We start from the raw sequence: 15,203 nt of genomic DNA, 5'->3' as shown, positions 1-15,203 counted from the left end.
TCCAGATCCTAGATTCTTCCCTCGTTGTCACCGCAGCCTCAGGAAAATGGGCAACGCAAAGTCATGTCCAATGCATCGCACACTCCTCCTGACACTGTGACGAATGACGAAACAAATCCAGACCGGCACCATCCCGGGCGCTTCCGCTTCAAGACGCCTAGGAACGATAGTGATCAAGCGCATAATGACCTGAATGGTCGCAAACGCCACCGGCGACATCATGAATCCTCTCATAGAAGGAAGCGACGGCGGCCTTCACCACCATTCGAGGATGGTCGCCAACACCGTGGACACTCGACCGAACACCTGTCAACCGAGCAAGCGTTTCGAGAATCCCTCTTCGATGCTCTTGGAGACGACGAAGGAGCGACGTTTTGGGAGGGTGTATACGGGCAGCCAATCCACCAATATGCCGATACATACACCAACCAAGATACAGGAGAACTGGAACGTATGTCGGAAGACGAATACGCTCAATATGTGCGTCGAAAAATGTGGGAGAAGAGTTGGGAAGGCATAGAAGCTGCGAGGGAGCAGAGAAAGGCTGAACAAGAAGAGGAGAGACGGCGGCTTAGGGAGGAAAGGGCTCGAATGGGTTCTCGCCACACTTACGGTCACAAAGATAACGCGTTTGAGGGTCAGATCGAAGCTAGCCTGCGGCGAGGGCGCAGGCGCAAGGAACAGAAGCGCTGGCAAGAGCTGTGGCAAGATTACCTCACACGATGGACAGAACTCCAGACCATGGCGAACGACCGACCTGTTTTGAATCAGGGTGACGACCGATTTACCCTCCGCCACCAGATTGCCTGGCCGGTAGAGACAGGGAAGCGAAAGGATGTCTCGAGGGAAGAGATTGAAAAGTTTGTTCGGCAGGGTAATAGTAGTCAAGATACCCACGGAGAGACTGCCGACGACTTCATGAGCAAAATCAAAAAGGAAAGAGTGCGCTGGCATCCGGATAAGATTCAGCAACGATATGGATTCATGGCGATTGATGAGGATACACTCCAAGGAGTGACGGCAGTATTTCAAGTCTTTGACTCTATCTGGAACGAAATGCGACAGCCGCCGTGATTGCGGATTGGGAGCATTTAATTCATGGCACCCACCGAACGGACCATATGGTAGATCTGAATAAATTCAGACCAGAGGCGACATTTATTTGCGGCACGCGATTCAAGTCTGACTGCTCACCGGAGTGTCTGAACCGGTCCATTCTGCTATAACATCGTCAGGGACATCACGCACGAAGAGGTGAACGTGCTCAATTCCCGGGATGGACTGAAGAGCAGTCCAGTTTCTGAACCACATGACCTTGTCGGAGTGGCCTTGTAACTCCTTGACACGGTCGACAAAGGTCTTCTGAATGAAATCGTTGACTTGTTGCCGTGATCTGGGGGTCATGTCACCTCTAACTGGCTCAGACTCGAGTCTGTTCTTGAGCCAGACAATAATATGCTTGATGCTCGGGTCATCATAGCCATAAGGCCAGTCATTTACCAGGATCTTGTAATCTGCAGCGTCTGCAAAAGGGACAGGGCTCTTGACGGCGAATTGTGGACCGGTGCTAGGGCTGGATGACGGCAAAGCGGTCCATTGTAGACGAACTAGCCTGACATAGTTGGGGACGCTGCCATATTTTTCTCTGATTTCAATGGACCATTTGATATAGCGCCTCAGGTCGGAAGGCCAGCGCTTCAAGGCACTAAGGTCGTGCTCCGCTATTTAGGTTAGAGGGAGTCTAGCGAGGGGGTCTTGACTGGTGGGGGGCGGCCAGTCAAGGCAACGCACCAATGATTGTTTTCAGTTGGTCCCAAGTGTGTGGCTCGAATTTATCGTCTGAGAGTTTCAAATGAGCACGATCGATATCAGTCAAGGGGAATGGCAGTTCATCTTCGGTCCATTCAAAGGCCATAGATGTCAGGGGCGGAGGCTTTCCGTCTCGTCAAGTGTAAGGACGCACAAGGATGGGAGGAGAGCGGGTGGAAGCCGGAGAAGATGCCCCAGGATGGCAGGGCAGGATGAAGTCGGAAAGGTTTCTCGGGGGTCAGGATGTGGTTACTGGGGGGTTAGTGGCGGCACGGGTACGGGGATTGTGATTTTTTATCAGCGTGAGGAAGTTTGTTGCGGAGAGAGGCTCAGATGACACCTATAGTACTGGTACAGTACTGGTACCGTAGCTCGGAGGTCGAAGTGGGAGGGATGGAGGTACAGTTGACGTGTTAGGGACTTGGTGCTACTACTGTGCATACGAGTACCTCCCCTTTCTCATAGCCTGCGAGGGACACTCTTGGAATTAAAAAAAAAATAACGGAATTGAAGCCCTGCGTGGATGAATTTGTGGTGATCGTGGGGTTCCTGATGCCCCTCGCTCCTTCCTGCCTTCTCACCGCTCGGACTTACCCTGTCTGGAGATTCAATGCTTAACCTTTTTAAATGTGCCTGATGCCCTTGGACATTTTTGTTCCCGGTGGAACAAAACGCAGCCTGGTGCCCATGTCTCTTCTCCGGGGAGGTCTCTTGTAGTCGCCAGTATTGCAATAGATTACTCCTCTCAACAGTGATCAAGAGGACTGTGCATCCCAGAGGATCCAGGTCTTGGTTCATTTTCATCCTCGTGGAGAGCTGCTATTGTGTCTCTTGCCCCACATTAGTTTCCGCCTGTTGCTCCCGACTTTCATTTTACTCCGACAGCCACTTGCGAGTCACTCGTCAACTCAGACCACTCTCTCCCTCTTCGTCTATCCCAAACATTGAGTTGACGAGAGTGTTCACTTGACAAGTGCAAAAATGAGGTGAGATGTCTCCCACCAATGCGACAAGGATTTTGTACTGACAATTCGTTGCGCAGTTCGGCTCTTTCCCAACAGAATGTCACGGGTGTCTACCTCCCCTCAGTGGTGATGCTCGTGGCTGTTGCCATTACCAAGAAGGAGTGGCTTCCATACGCAGCAGCCCTAGCTGCCGTGGTGAGCGGTATCAAGGTCTTTCTCAGTGGACCACGTGAGTGTCATGGGATTCCCATTGTCCTTCGTGTTGCTGACTATGAAACTTTTAGCCAAATCACGAAAGGCCCTGATCCCTGATCAATTCCAACACTTTCCAGTCACCAAGATCACCAAGACCTCCCACAATGTCTCCATCTACCGTCTCGGCCTTCCAAATCCCACCGATATCCTTGGTCTTCCCATCGGCCAGCACATTTCCCTCGCTGCTACTCCCAAAGGCGCCGAGAAAGAGGTGGTGCGGTCCTACACTCCCATCTCGTCTGACGAGGACAAGGGCTTCGTGGATGTCTTGATCAAGGCATATCCCCAAGGCAACATCAGCGCCCACATGACGACGTTGAAGGTGGGAGACACGATCAAAGTCAGAGGACCCAAGGGTGCCATGGTCTACACTCCCGACCTGGCCAAGCACATCGGCATGATCGCTGGCGGCACTGGTATCACCCCGATGCTGCAGATTGCTCGAGCCATCAGCCGTGGAAGACCCAGCAAAGGAGGTAAAGATACAACCAAAGTGGATTTGATCTTTGCCAACGTCAACCCCGACGACATTCTGCTCAAGGACGAAATCGATGCACTTGCCCGCGAGGACCCCAACTTCAGTGTGTACTACGTGCTCAACAATCCACCCGAAGGTTGGACGGGCGGAGTGGGCTTCGTGACACCCGACATGATCAAGGCCAAATTACCTGCTCCAGGACCAGATGTCAAGATCCTGATGTGCGGTCCTCCACCTATGATCAGCGCGCTCAAGAAGGCGACCGAGGGATTGGGCTTCCAAAAGGCCAGACCAGTGAGCAAACTGGAAGATCAGGTGTTTTGTTTCTAGGCTGCTTCGTGCTGATACATAAGGGAGACGTGTCTGTGCTGCCGGGGTACGGATATCAGAGACTCGCCATGAGTAGAAGCATGTATTCAATAGAATAAGTCGCAACAAGATCTGAGAACCAAGCATTCTGTGACTGCACTCTTGAAATCACAACGAGATTCTGCATCCGTGGGCCCAACTCGGTACATATGTCACGTGGCACGATGGATGGACGCGTTCAATCGACTCACTTGTAATAAGTAGTTACATACGTATTGTGTATCGCGGCTCCTTGTTGATGCCATCTCCAAATGATCGAATTCCCAGATTTGTTTTTATGGCTAACTGTGTATGGGGATTCGTAGACTGACAAGAATCTTGGATCAATCCAGTAGTTGACGTCACAGGATGGATGCACGTGGACTGGGTTTGATCGACGACAGCCACGACAACATCAACACACGAACTTGACAAGCGGTGGCTCACGCCTAACATGTAACTGAATCGCCATGCGTCTACCTTGGTCGGCAGGCAGTACATACATAGACCAATTCACCGATGTGGCAGAGACACGTGTAGAAAGACCAAAAGACCAGAATCAGATAACGATCGACGACATACATACATATCACCGGAAAAAAGCCACCTAGCCACGGCGTGGCTCAACCTGCCTTGAACCTGCTAGGCATGCAGCTTGAACTCATTGGTAAGCGGTCTAGAAATTCAGGGAATTCATTGCATTCGTGGCCTTTTTTTTTCCAAGAGATCTCCCACTCAGGTACGTGACGAGGCATTGTGACTGACCAACCAATCCGCATTGCTAAGTAGATAGACCAGACGTCGAACTGCATGATCTACCCTGGCGTGCCCTGCCACATTGACCATCCTGCGCCGAAAATCGATGATATCGGCCTGACAAGGAATATGCGGCTGGCCGCTTTAGGAAAGTCTCCAACGCCTGAGTACGGAGTACAGGAGATACTCAAGAATGAAAGAATGACATGGGGGTTTGCAAGCATGAATCTTTTCGGGGCTCTTTTTTTGCACTGCACTATAACGCCGCATTCCTTCAGTTTTACAACCTGCCCAGGCTATGAGTCAGTGCTATCAGAATCACGCGCCAAAGGACCCTTCGATGAACGACCCGTGCGGTCCCATTCCGTACACCTGAGGCATATCGGCCCGGGCAATCTCCTCAAAGGTCTTCCCATCAAGTGCAATCAGAATACTGTGCGTCCCCTGCTTGTTGATCACGATGGTCAAAACCACGCCGTCGTCTTCTTCTGTCGCACCGGGGCGGCCCACGAAGATAGGCTCGCAAGGACAGCTCGCGCCATCGGACGGCTGCCACCGTTTAAATGTCCCAGTCGACCAGTCCGACTTGGCCAGGCTGCCAAAGAACGCGGCCTGCACCACTTTGAGACCGTTGCCCAGTCGGCCGATGGGCACTTCCGTGCCGGGCGCAGCGCCGCCGTTGCCGGCAGTGAAGTAAACGTACCGATAGCCCGGCTTCGTGGACGCGTGCTTGGCAATGCGCGGTAACTCAGCGGCAACGCCTGGAATTGCGGCTGCGACAGTGACTCGACCTGGTGTGCCCGTGGGGTTGGCGCCCTTGATGTTTGCAAGCTCGTACCGTATCAGCGTCCCGTCCTGGAACGGCCGTGCCGGGTCCACGACGTTGCTGAGATTGTACTCTCGGTAGGGCACGTAGGTTCCCTCGTAGCTGCACAGGTCGACGTGGATGTTGACCTCGTTCGTCTTGGGATCGACGTAGTCGTACGCGTTGACCGAGTGGAAAAACATGAAGCCGTTGCCGTTGTATGTGGCGACTCTAGAGGAAATCGTCAGTATCTTGTCCTTGGTGGGATCAATCAAACCCACAGTTCGCCCGAAAACTTGTCTAGCACGAAGAACTGGGTCGGTGAATCTGGCTCGTATTCGATCATGTGCATGAGCTGTTTAGTCACGTCACTGACATCCATGTGCAGAGGCTGTTGCTGATGTTAGCTTGTTCCACCTCAGAAACGCCAGACGAGTACGAGACGGACTCACATTTCGAATAAACACGACATATTTGTCCGTCATGGCGAGCGAGTGGATATAGCAAGGAGGACAAGGCAGCGGCGTCTTCCAAAGCACCTTGACCGGGTTGGACCGGATGTCCATGCCAAAGACGTACATGGTGCCTTCTTGCGAGATGAGATAGTTATAAGTCGTGCCACGGGCGCGGTCTTTGGGAGGGTGTGCGCAGATGCCGTACCCAGACAGCTGCTCGTCGATGTGCCCGTAGTTGAGCATGCGCTTCGGCATCAATGTCTTTGCGTCGCAGACTTGAAGCATGTTGAAGTCGGTATGGATGAGCACCTTGAAGGCATTCAGCAATACTCAGTTAAGGGGGCCAGATGGCAACTTACCTCGTCAGTTTCTGGGTTCTCAGCCGCCCGACCAGTCGAGTAGGGGTTTTGGTCTGGCGGGAGGTGCATTCCCCTTCGGGGCGTCACGTTGACGTTGACTGCGTCAGGCTCGACATGGCCTTGCGGGAAATACATGGATTGCTGGACGACATGTTAACGGAAGTTCCGATGCCACCCTGGGCCAACCCTGGGCCAAGTGGGAAATCATTACCAGGCTGCCCAGCAGAGCAGAGCACGGATCTTGGGCATCCTTGAGCGGCGTGTTCGCATTCACGCCAAACATGACCGTCTCGACATATCCGTTCTTCTTGGCTCGGCGAACGACACCTTCTGCGGTGTGACGGCTCATGTAGTAAACCGAACCCTTGTGCATGCGGAACTTGTGCAGAATAGCCAGACCGTCGAAAAAGTGCTGCAGCACCGCATTGGGCTTGGACCCATCCTCGGACAAGGGGATGGTGAACCTTCCAGCTCCGATTCTGGCGGCGGCGGCATGCGTATCAGCAATGCTTTTGGGGAGTGCAACAGAGTAGAAATACCTACCTCACAAACGATCCATCCAGCCATTCGGGCCAGGTACCTTTCGTCGAACACCTAACCTCTTGTGGTGTTTCCGGTGTGTCTCGAAGGTATGGGGGAACATATTTGAGGTTGTTCTCGGTGATGAAATAGTTATTGTAGCAGGTCTTTTCTTCTGCCATGGTTCCTCGCCAGTGGCTCGTGACGAATGACTCGTTGCTTATTTGGCGGAAGCGGAACAAGCTGAAAGCTGAAAGCTACCTATATACTGTTACTAGTGGTGAAGCGATTCCGCCCATTTCCCTCCTGCTTTGTCAAAGCCCCGCAATACATCTTCTGTTTCCATCATGACCCCGCGGGCTGAACTTTCAGAACTTTTAGCTATACGTGCGTAGTGATGGTAATTGCCATGAGTAATTGCCGTGCGGTGATTCGAACACTTCCGACGTTCTTTGCGGCCTTCCCCAGAGTTCCTCCGGATTTATAAGAGCGTGGTATACAATTGCCGATATATCTGATGTACCCGATGTACCCGATATACCCGCCAAGCCCAAACCACCAGGCTGTGGACAGAGCGTGACGCGTCCGCCAGTCTGATCTAGACCTCAGATCAAGTCAAGAGAATGATAAAAGGGGAGATTGGTACCCCGGACTTTTCCACAGTCACGCCACATAGGCTCTTATTGTTTGCGGGTAAAGGCTGCGGTCTAGAGAGAAAGAAAAAGTGAACAATGGCAGACAGTCCCTGGAATTCTCAGGTATGAAGCAATCCTTCCCGTATCAAAATCGGCGGGATCTGGTGTAACTGACGACATGATTTAGCAATGGCCTTTTTGGTGGCGGGCCACCGTCCTGCTCAACGTCAGCTTCTACAATCTCTTGGGAAACGCCTATGCAGCGGGAGTGCCGCCTCTGTTCCAGCTGATCATGGAAGACTTCCATGTTTCCCAGGAGGAGGCGTCGTATCTGTCGACATACGTTCTGTTGGCGCTGGGACTTTCGGTAAGTGAAGAGTCTCATCTGGGCACTTTGGCCGAACCTCGCAGGCTCATGGCTCATTGGTTCTTACAGAACATCTTTGCGCTTCCGCTCTCAGCTCTCATCGGAAAGAGATACACGGTCATTCTCTCCCTGGCTGTATTTCTGGCTTCATGCATCTGGTCTGGCGAGGCTGGGTCATACGGATCTTTAAAGGCGTCCCGCATCGTCGGAGGCTTGGGCGGCGGATTGATCGAGGCCTTGGGCCCTCGGATTGTCGTCGAGATATTCCCTGAACGACGACTGGCTAGCGCCATGGTCGTCTACGTGGGCTTTCTTGCGGCTGGATCTGCTGTCGGCCCTATCGTTGCCGGTGCCGTCGCCCAAAACTTGGGAAACTGGAGATGGTACATGCGTATTCTGTCGATTGCCATCTTCTGCAACTTGCTCGGCGTGATATTGATGCTGCCGGAGACAACCCACGAGATACCACCGAACGAAGAGCATATCCGACCGAAGAAGGACACCGAGACTCGGGTAGAAGAGCATCGTGACGAGGAAGACCAAAAGGACCAAAGGATTGAGTCGGTGCCTGACGTTGGCAAGGAGACTGGTTCGCATGTCATCAGCCATTCACTCAGAACAGAGTACATCAACAAGTCCTTCTCTACACAGTTTGTGAGCCTCAACTGGAAAACGGCAATGCTTCTCTTCATCCAGCCGGCCGAGCTCCTTCTGGCACCCCAGGTCCTGGTCGCCATTCTTGTCTTTGGGCTGACCATTGGTTGGACCGTGGTGACTTCGATTCTCACTGCGAGCGTTTACGCGGCACCACCCCTCCTCTGGAGTGCCCTGTCAGTTGGTCTGCTCAGCATAGCACCTCTGGTAGGCATTATTATTGGCCTACCAATTGGCGGGGCGTTCGCAGATATTCTCTCTGGCATTTCTCGCAGGCGATCCGGCGCAGAGCACAATCCCGCAACTCGTCTCCCCGTCATTATTGTGGGAGCCCTTGTTAGCCCAGCGGGCTGTCTACTGATCGGATATGGCCTGAAAGATCCAGCAAAAGAATGGTTCCGTGTCTGTGCCGGGTGGTGCATGCTCTCACTTGGACTGACGGGCTCTGCCAACGTCTTGCTCACTTATGCTGTTGACTGCTTGCCGACCCGAGCTGGACACATTGGAGTGTTGATCAATTTGATCAAGAACTGTCTTGGGTTTGGTGTTTCGTACGCGTCCATCACCTGGATGCAGACTACGGGTCCCGTCAGTCAGATGGCTACAATGGCGGGTATTCTCTGGGGAGCATACCTCCTGGTGATTCCCATGGGACTTTTCAGCAAGACCCTCATGAAGAAAACCTCGTGGTTGGAAGCCAGGACTTTGCCTGTCGGTCATGTAGACTGATTTTGGGTATCGTGTTGACGTCCATGAATGTTATTTGGTTCATCGATGGGTGAAACTATCACTCCTAAGCTGGCAAGCTATGATAGAAAAGTCTAGCCTAGAGATGAGATCTGTAAAACTGGCAGCTCAAGAAGAGGAGGTAAAGTTACTACGAGGCTATAAATATATCGCGTTAACGTGTATAAGACTAAAGTCTCAACGAGAGCCTCACCGGTATATAGAGGAGTACCGCAGGAGCGGGCCAGAGCTGTAAGGGAGCAGAACGGAGTGGAGGGAGAGCGCGAAAGAGAGGAAGGGAGTGGGACAAGGGCGCGATTCGACTAAATACCTTACTCCGTAGGTACCTAGTAGGTAGTAGTCGTTAGCGGGAGAGCAAAGCGACGGGGGATGAGTTGGCGGAAGAGGTGCCGACGGGGCGATAGTTCGGGATCCTGTGGGATTATCCTACGGAACGAAGCGGATCGTGGCCTGTTTTCCTGTTTTCCTGTTTTCCAAGAGATTTCCCAGATTTCCCACTCAGGTACTTGACCAGGCAGCACAACTGTGAATGACTACTCCGTAGGTACCTAACCAATCCGTATTGCCACTTAATAGACCATACGTCAAACTGCATCATCTACCCTGGCATGCCCTGCCACATTGACCATCCCGCGCCCAAAATCGATGATGTCGTCCAAGGCTCCAAGCCAGACAAGAAAGACCCTGGTTTCCTCTTAGCTTTCCAACGTGCAGTGCCATCCTCTGATCGTCCATCTTCAGCATCGATTATCCTGGCACTGCGACTGCTGACTCGTCTTGTACCTGTGGCGGGTGGTACGTACCACTGGTTCGCCGAGGATGAGGGTCGCCAACGACAGAAGGCTATCGTGGCCATCCAGGATTCCAGGGTTTTCTTGATATAATCGCCACTTGCTCCGTGGGTGGCTTCATGTTTCTAACTGAACTCCTAATTGCTGCTGCCTTTCAAGCGGGTTGATGATTTGAATGTATTGATTGATACCCTCGTGAGCACTGAGCGTTTATCCTTGATTGTCATTCCAGAGATCACGACAAGAATATCACAAATATTGAATAGCACGATTACTACGACTACGGCATCGTCGCTGAATATATATACAGAACTACCCAGACCATGGGCTCACCACCAGGCCTTAAACCCACCCTCACCCTCCTCCTCTCCATCATTTCATCCATATCACATCTAGTCCAGGCCCAAGGCTCCGACTCTACATATCCCAAACGAGGACTGATATACATCGACGGCCGATCCGAAGACTACGACGTCTTCACCAGCGAACAATCACCACTGACATGGTACTATTCGTACTCACCATGGCCAACCCTCTTGTCATGGAAAGCCAATTTCGCACCCATGATCCACGGTGTACGCGACGCCCCAGAGGCAGTTCGTCGAATCCAAGCATTTGTCAATGGATCACAGAGATTGGGAGCCAACACGCTCACTCACGTACTGTCGTTCAATGAACCCGACGGCGATCGAGCTAGCGGCGGCAGTGATTCCTCACCGGAGCATTCTGCAGAGGTGTATCTGGAGTATATTGCACCCTTGCGCGAAGCACCGTATAATCTCAAGGTGTCGGTTCCTGCGACCACGGGATCCCCGATGGGGTTGGAGTGGCTTCGTGGTTTCAACGAGTCGTGTTGGGACCAGAATCCAGATAAGGGTTGTGAGTTTGATTTTGTGGCTACGCATTGGTATGGTGATTTTGCGGGTATGGCGTCCTGGTTGGGGACGGTTCATGAGTTGTATCCTGATTTACCGATTTGGTTGACGGAGTTTGCTATTCCTCAGCTTGATGATGATGAGACCAGAGAGTTTATGAATCAGAGTTTGCCGTATCTGGACGACCTGGACTATGTGGAGCGATATTCGTGGTTTGGTACCTTTAGGACCAATGATGCAAATGAGTGGACGGGCGATGGCGTCAGTATGTTGAATGGACGTGGTGGGTTATCTGATCTAGGCGCCGAGTATATGGGTGGTGACCAGCAGGGATTTGAGGCTGGACAGCGTGGACAAGGAGGTGGCGCATCATCGTCCAGATGCAGTATATTTTTTCTTATTGCCTGTCTCATGGTTGGCTTGTCATCAACAGTCTATTGAAAGATGGCCGTCATCAGCCCTTGGATGTGTGGCATGGACTGTTCCCCTGGCTGATAGCGGCTGGAGCACGACTACGTTTGTCTTCTAGCAATGGCTGGCGTCGAATTGGGATGGATGACCTCAAGATATTTCGCCTTGAAGCGGTGTGATTCCCATCTCCCTAGATCCTAGACAACAATGACAGTTGTGGATGTCTCTTCCTATATAAATCAATCATGAGGCGTGATTGTAATGCAATGCAGGAAGCTGCTGGTCAACAATAGGTCGCACCTACTCTAAGTAAGGTACCCAGTAACGTGCCTTCCTGGGAACCGAGACACGTGCACATCACACAAAAACGCAGTCATCCGGATTTTCATTTCACCCTCACTTCTCCGACAAATATCTAAGCCACCATCGAGATGTCCTAGCTACGGCCTCTTTCGATTCTGATGGGCACATGCTAATGCATATGCACCTCGCAGTAACCTGCACCTTCCAATTTGACCATCGAAAAATAGACGAGCGAACTCTCAGTGAAACCCGACCTTCTGGTAACCCATACAACCCCTGTGGAATATCCTATATCTGTCAAATGGTCCAATCACGACCTCAGACTCAGCCGCCTACATTCGCGCTCACACCAGCGCCTCCAAGTGGTGAAGCAGCACCTCATCCTCAGAATCACGGCGCTTAGCCTGAAGCCCCATCATTACTGGATATGTCTGGACAAAAGCGTCCCGACAGTTGGAACCCAGTTCACAAGAGCGTTCCCTTTCCACTTTGATCCAATCATGCGAAACAGTGGGTGCATATCGTCTGGGCACACCTCGCACTCGCTAAGCTAGATCACACCTTCCCTGATATGCCTTTGGCTATGCACATGCAGCCATTGACACGGCCTGAGCATAGGTCGTTTTCATAAAACCATAATGCGCAGGAGCATGCGTTGAGTCCCTCTTATGATGCCTCTCTCCACAGTGGCCGAAAAACCTGACACTCTTACAAGGACATTTATCTCTTGATTGTTCACCAGATCATTGTTGTCGTGATCAATCTCAGTCGTTGACTGCCTTTCAAGCAACATGTTACACAGCCAGTAGCTGTCAGCAAGTCCCTTGGGCAGTAACCTCCTATGGCAGACGCGTTGGACCCCGTCGCCGACACCTACGTCGGAATCTGGACAGACTGGTCAAAGGGTCCGATATGGGGACTGACTTGGACCCTCCCTCCAACTCGAGCGACTGTCTTGACAAACTCCTTGACTCTCTTCATCGCATTTTCGGGTATCCAACTCTGGGCCATTGTACGCTATGCTCTTCATCAATTCTGTTCTAAGCCCACACCACAAGTGCGGACCCCGCACCTCAATAAAGAGCAAATCATTCTCCGGAATGCCGGATCTGATCTTGCTACTGGTTGGCTCATGTTGAACCTTGGGTGGTCGTCACGTCGAAGCACTGGAAAACGCTCCCTCCGATCATATGCCATCGGAATCACAGCCATCACCTATGCAGTCTTGATCATGACCGCTGGTATTTTCTCGAGTCAAGCCATAAGTGCTGGCACCATAAATGGCAATCCCCCGACCCTTTCTCGGAGCAGGTACTGTGGCGTATGGAATGAAACTTACCGTGAGATCGTCGAGAGTGGGGCGTTTTCTTCCATGGAAGAGCTAGATCTCTACGTCCAGCATATTGGCAAAGTCGCCCACAATGTCCAACTCAGCCTCGAATACTCTCAGGCATGTTATCTACCTGAATCACACACCGCTGATACATACCTATCTTCTACTTGCAACACTCTCAAGGTACCTCGCCTCGAGTGGGCTAGTCGAGACGGCAATTGTCCATTCAGTCAGCAAATGTGTCTAGATGAGCCTGATGTCCTTGTCCTCGACACGGGTGATATCGACTCCCACGAACACCTGGGAATCAACTCAAACCCCAAAGATCGCCTCAAGTACAGGCGTGTCACGACATGTGCAGTTCTCAATACCACTGGCCGCATTACCGGATGGGATGGCTCAAGTAACGACGACGCTAATAATACGAGCCCATCAAAAGAAACAGCTTTTGCTCGGTTCGGCCCTTCACTCTACAAGCAGACGGAGTGGACTTACTCATATACCAATTTTGCTTCCTTCTACGATAACTTTACCGCCCAAGTCATGAGTCCTTATCAACTTGACGTGGAGCATGCCTGGGCTCCAGCCGATCCCGCGTGGAGCTTGAGCGATTTCGAACCTGACCCAGATATCGCACAAGACGATGCAGACCTCACCTTGTTCTTTCTAAGCTTTCCTGGCATGTACCTTGGCCAAGTTAACGATCCATGGTTCTCGGCACACAGACAGCAGCAATTTGAGAACCCTCTCCCATTCTTACAAAACAGGTACGCACGCGATGATCCCATCAGCACTATGGGATGCACAGAACAACATAGCTTCTGCACTCATGGCGGGATATGCACTGGCTTGTCCGGATTCGATCAAATGCAGAATGTTGACGAATTCAACCTCGCACTCACACCTCGTCAAAATGCAACTTTCGACCGAATGCTTCGTGCCGTTGCTACATCATCTATTTTCACCACTGTCGAAAACCTTGTGACCAATAACGTGCCTCTGATCGCAAGCAATATGACAATGAGCGGGAAAAGTGGTGCTGTCATCTCTCCCGCTCTGCCGGACGAGCAATGGAAGATCGAGTTGAGCTATTGGCACTCTATTGCCATGGCTCAGCTGCAACGAACGATCGCTCAATGGGCAACCGGCCAAGTCGCACCCAGGTTCCAGGATGAGTCTGAGAGTCGATTCATTCTGGCACCTTCGGAAGCACAGGATCGTTGGTTCTGTGACAACTTCATCCTTCCGTCACAAAATTTCGAGTCCTTTAGTCTCATGTCAATTCTGCTGATCATTTTAAGCGGCGTGCTGGTCATTGTTTGCGGCCTCAACATAGAGGCTTTGGGACGCCTATGCCGGAAGTGTATAAGAAGATCCGTGGTCCGGCGCGACTGGGAATGGGATGATATGCTTCTGCTTGCAGAAGACGAAAAAGAAACAACCAACCAACCACCGGAGAAAGACATCTCGTGCGAATCTAGCATATTTGACCTCAATGACACAGGAAATCTGACAGATGAGAAGAAGTCACGCCATTTAAGTATTCGGAGGAAATCTTCGCAGGCACTTCCCCGACCTATAAGGTTTCTTCACGAAATTCCACCTCGAACTCAACGGGTGGAAAGGGCCAGCAAGCGTCATTCAAGAATATCTCTGAGCGTGAGTGAACTAGGCACTCATACTGTGAATCAGGAGGTCAGGGCGCCACGAGAGAATATTCCTGGCCGGAAAAAACCAGCCCCTTTGAATTTGCCTCCAGGATATACTCGACATCCACCTTATGTTGAATACCCAGGAAAGGAGGCATCAGATGGTGATTCAGACTCATGGATCTGATTGGCACTGAGTGGAGATCTTGTATTACACGAAAAGAAGACCATATGATTGTGATCCTCTGGTTAAGTGGTTGAACGCTCATCTTATGTCCACACTTCACCTCTCACTGGCCTGGCATGCCAATATTATCATAGACACCAGAATCATTTTCCTGAGCAACGTTAAGATTGGTATTCCCTTGAGCATAAAAGGCACAGACGTATGTATTTGTGGGGTCTCCACACTTATCAGGGGCAAGATACGGTCGCGGGTACGAAATACGAAATACGTTTAGACCATCATCACACCCAACTGTCTGCATAATGCCATATACATAATCACTAAATTTGATGTCCTAGGAATCATTGGTCAGCCAGATACAATCTCTGGATATGCTTTTCAACAGACCAATGAAAAGGACAACAAGTGGTCGCCAATTTCGTGCGGGACATCAAGATCCGCGCCAACTGCCCTTCCAGTTCTAGGAGTACATAACCTGGGAGCCAACCCAGATACTGCTCAC

General features: G+C 51.5%; 8 protein-coding genes across 10 annotated transcripts; 6 read left to right on the top strand and 2 right to left on the bottom strand.

Moving 5' to 3' along the window:
* Positions 1–37: 37 nt before the first annotated feature.
* On the top strand, positions 38–1,313 carry PV10_06544 (uncharacterized protein). The gene has a single exon (XM_016371356.1). It carries the CDS (start codon positions 64–66, stop codon positions 1,072–1,074), a length of 1,011 nt encoding a protein of 336 aa, XP_016223649.1. The 5' UTR covers positions 38–63; the 3' UTR covers positions 1,075–1,313.
* On the bottom strand, positions 1,026–2,003 carry PV10_06543 (uncharacterized protein). The gene is made up of 2 exons (XM_016371355.1): positions 1,792–2,003; positions 1,026–1,721 (listed from the first exon to the last, which is right to left on the bottom strand). Exons 1-2 carry the CDS (start codon positions 1,913–1,915, stop codon positions 1,177–1,179), a joined length of 669 nt encoding a protein of 222 aa, XP_016223648.1. The 5' UTR covers positions 1,916–2,003; the 3' UTR covers positions 1,026–1,176.
* Positions 2,004–2,479: 476 nt separating this feature from the next.
* On the top strand, positions 2,480–4,051 carry PV10_06542 (NADH-cytochrome b5 reductase 1). Its single transcript, XM_016371354.1, has 3 exons — positions 2,480–2,795; positions 2,852–3,003; positions 3,059–4,051. Exons 1-3 carry the CDS (start codon positions 2,791–2,793, stop codon positions 3,835–3,837), a joined length of 936 nt encoding a protein of 311 aa, XP_016223647.1. The 5' UTR covers positions 2,480–2,790; the 3' UTR covers positions 3,838–4,051.
* A 461-nt stretch (positions 4,052–4,512) lies between these two features.
* Positions 4,513–9,414, bottom strand: PV10_06540. 3 transcript variants are annotated; one of them, XM_016371352.1, is made up of 9 exons: positions 9,346–9,414; positions 9,039–9,290; positions 8,635–8,982; positions 6,774–8,579; positions 6,442–6,709; positions 6,231–6,371; positions 5,869–6,180; positions 5,698–5,807; positions 4,513–5,647 (listed from the first exon to the last, which is right to left on the bottom strand). In XM_016371352.1, exons 4-9 carry the CDS (start codon positions 6,929–6,931, stop codon positions 4,930–4,932), a joined length of 1,707 nt encoding a protein of 568 aa, XP_016223645.1. In that variant the 5' UTR covers positions 6,932–8,579; positions 8,635–8,982; positions 9,039–9,290; positions 9,346–9,414; the 3' UTR covers positions 4,513–4,929. The 3 variants fall into 3 exon arrangements, with proteins under 3 accessions (XP_016223645.1, XP_016223644.1, XP_016223643.1); XM_016371351.1 differs by having other exon boundaries at positions 6,774–8,982; XM_016371350.1 differs by having other exon boundaries at positions 6,774–8,982; positions 9,039–9,414.
* On the top strand, positions 7,481–9,134 carry PV10_06541 (uncharacterized protein; the record flags this gene model as incomplete). The annotated part of the gene is made up of 3 exons (XM_016371353.1): positions 7,481–7,507; positions 7,572–7,751; positions 7,821–9,134. The coding sequence occupies 3 exons, from the start codon at positions 7,481–7,483 to the stop codon at positions 9,132–9,134; spliced, it is 1,521 nt and encodes a 506-aa protein (XP_016223646.1).
* Positions 9,415–9,760: 346 nt separating the features above from the next.
* PV10_06539 (uncharacterized protein) lies at positions 9,761–10,036 on the top strand (the record flags this gene model as incomplete). Its single annotated transcript, XM_016371349.1, has 1 exon — positions 9,761–10,036. The coding sequence occupies one exon, from the start codon at positions 9,761–9,763 to the stop codon at positions 10,034–10,036; it is 276 nt and encodes a 91-aa protein (XP_016223642.1).
* Positions 10,037–10,266: 230 nt separating this feature from the next.
* Positions 10,267–11,259, top strand: PV10_06538 (uncharacterized protein; the record flags this gene model as incomplete). The annotated part of the gene is made up of 1 exon (XM_016371348.1): positions 10,267–11,259. The coding sequence occupies one exon, from the start codon at positions 10,267–10,269 to the stop codon at positions 11,257–11,259; it is 993 nt and encodes a 330-aa protein (XP_016223641.1).
* Positions 11,260–11,978: 719 nt separating this feature from the next.
* PV10_06537 (uncharacterized protein) lies at positions 11,979–14,990 on the top strand. The gene has a single exon (XM_016371347.1). It carries the CDS (start codon positions 12,374–12,376, stop codon positions 14,699–14,701), a length of 2,328 nt encoding a protein of 775 aa, XP_016223640.1. The 5' UTR covers positions 11,979–12,373; the 3' UTR covers positions 14,702–14,990.
* Positions 14,991–15,203: the final 213 nt, after the last annotated feature.

The sequence above is a fragment of the Exophiala mesophila genome, assembly GCF_000836275.1.
Source record: "Exophiala mesophila strain CBS 40295 unplaced genomic scaffold supercont1.4, whole genome shotgun sequence".
In the NCBI taxonomy this organism is placed as follows: domain Eukaryota; kingdom Fungi; phylum Ascomycota; class Eurotiomycetes; order Chaetothyriales; family Herpotrichiellaceae; genus Exophiala; species Exophiala mesophila.
Note: the sequence above shows the minus strand (reverse complement) of the source record. Positions and strands in the feature narration are given on the sequence as shown.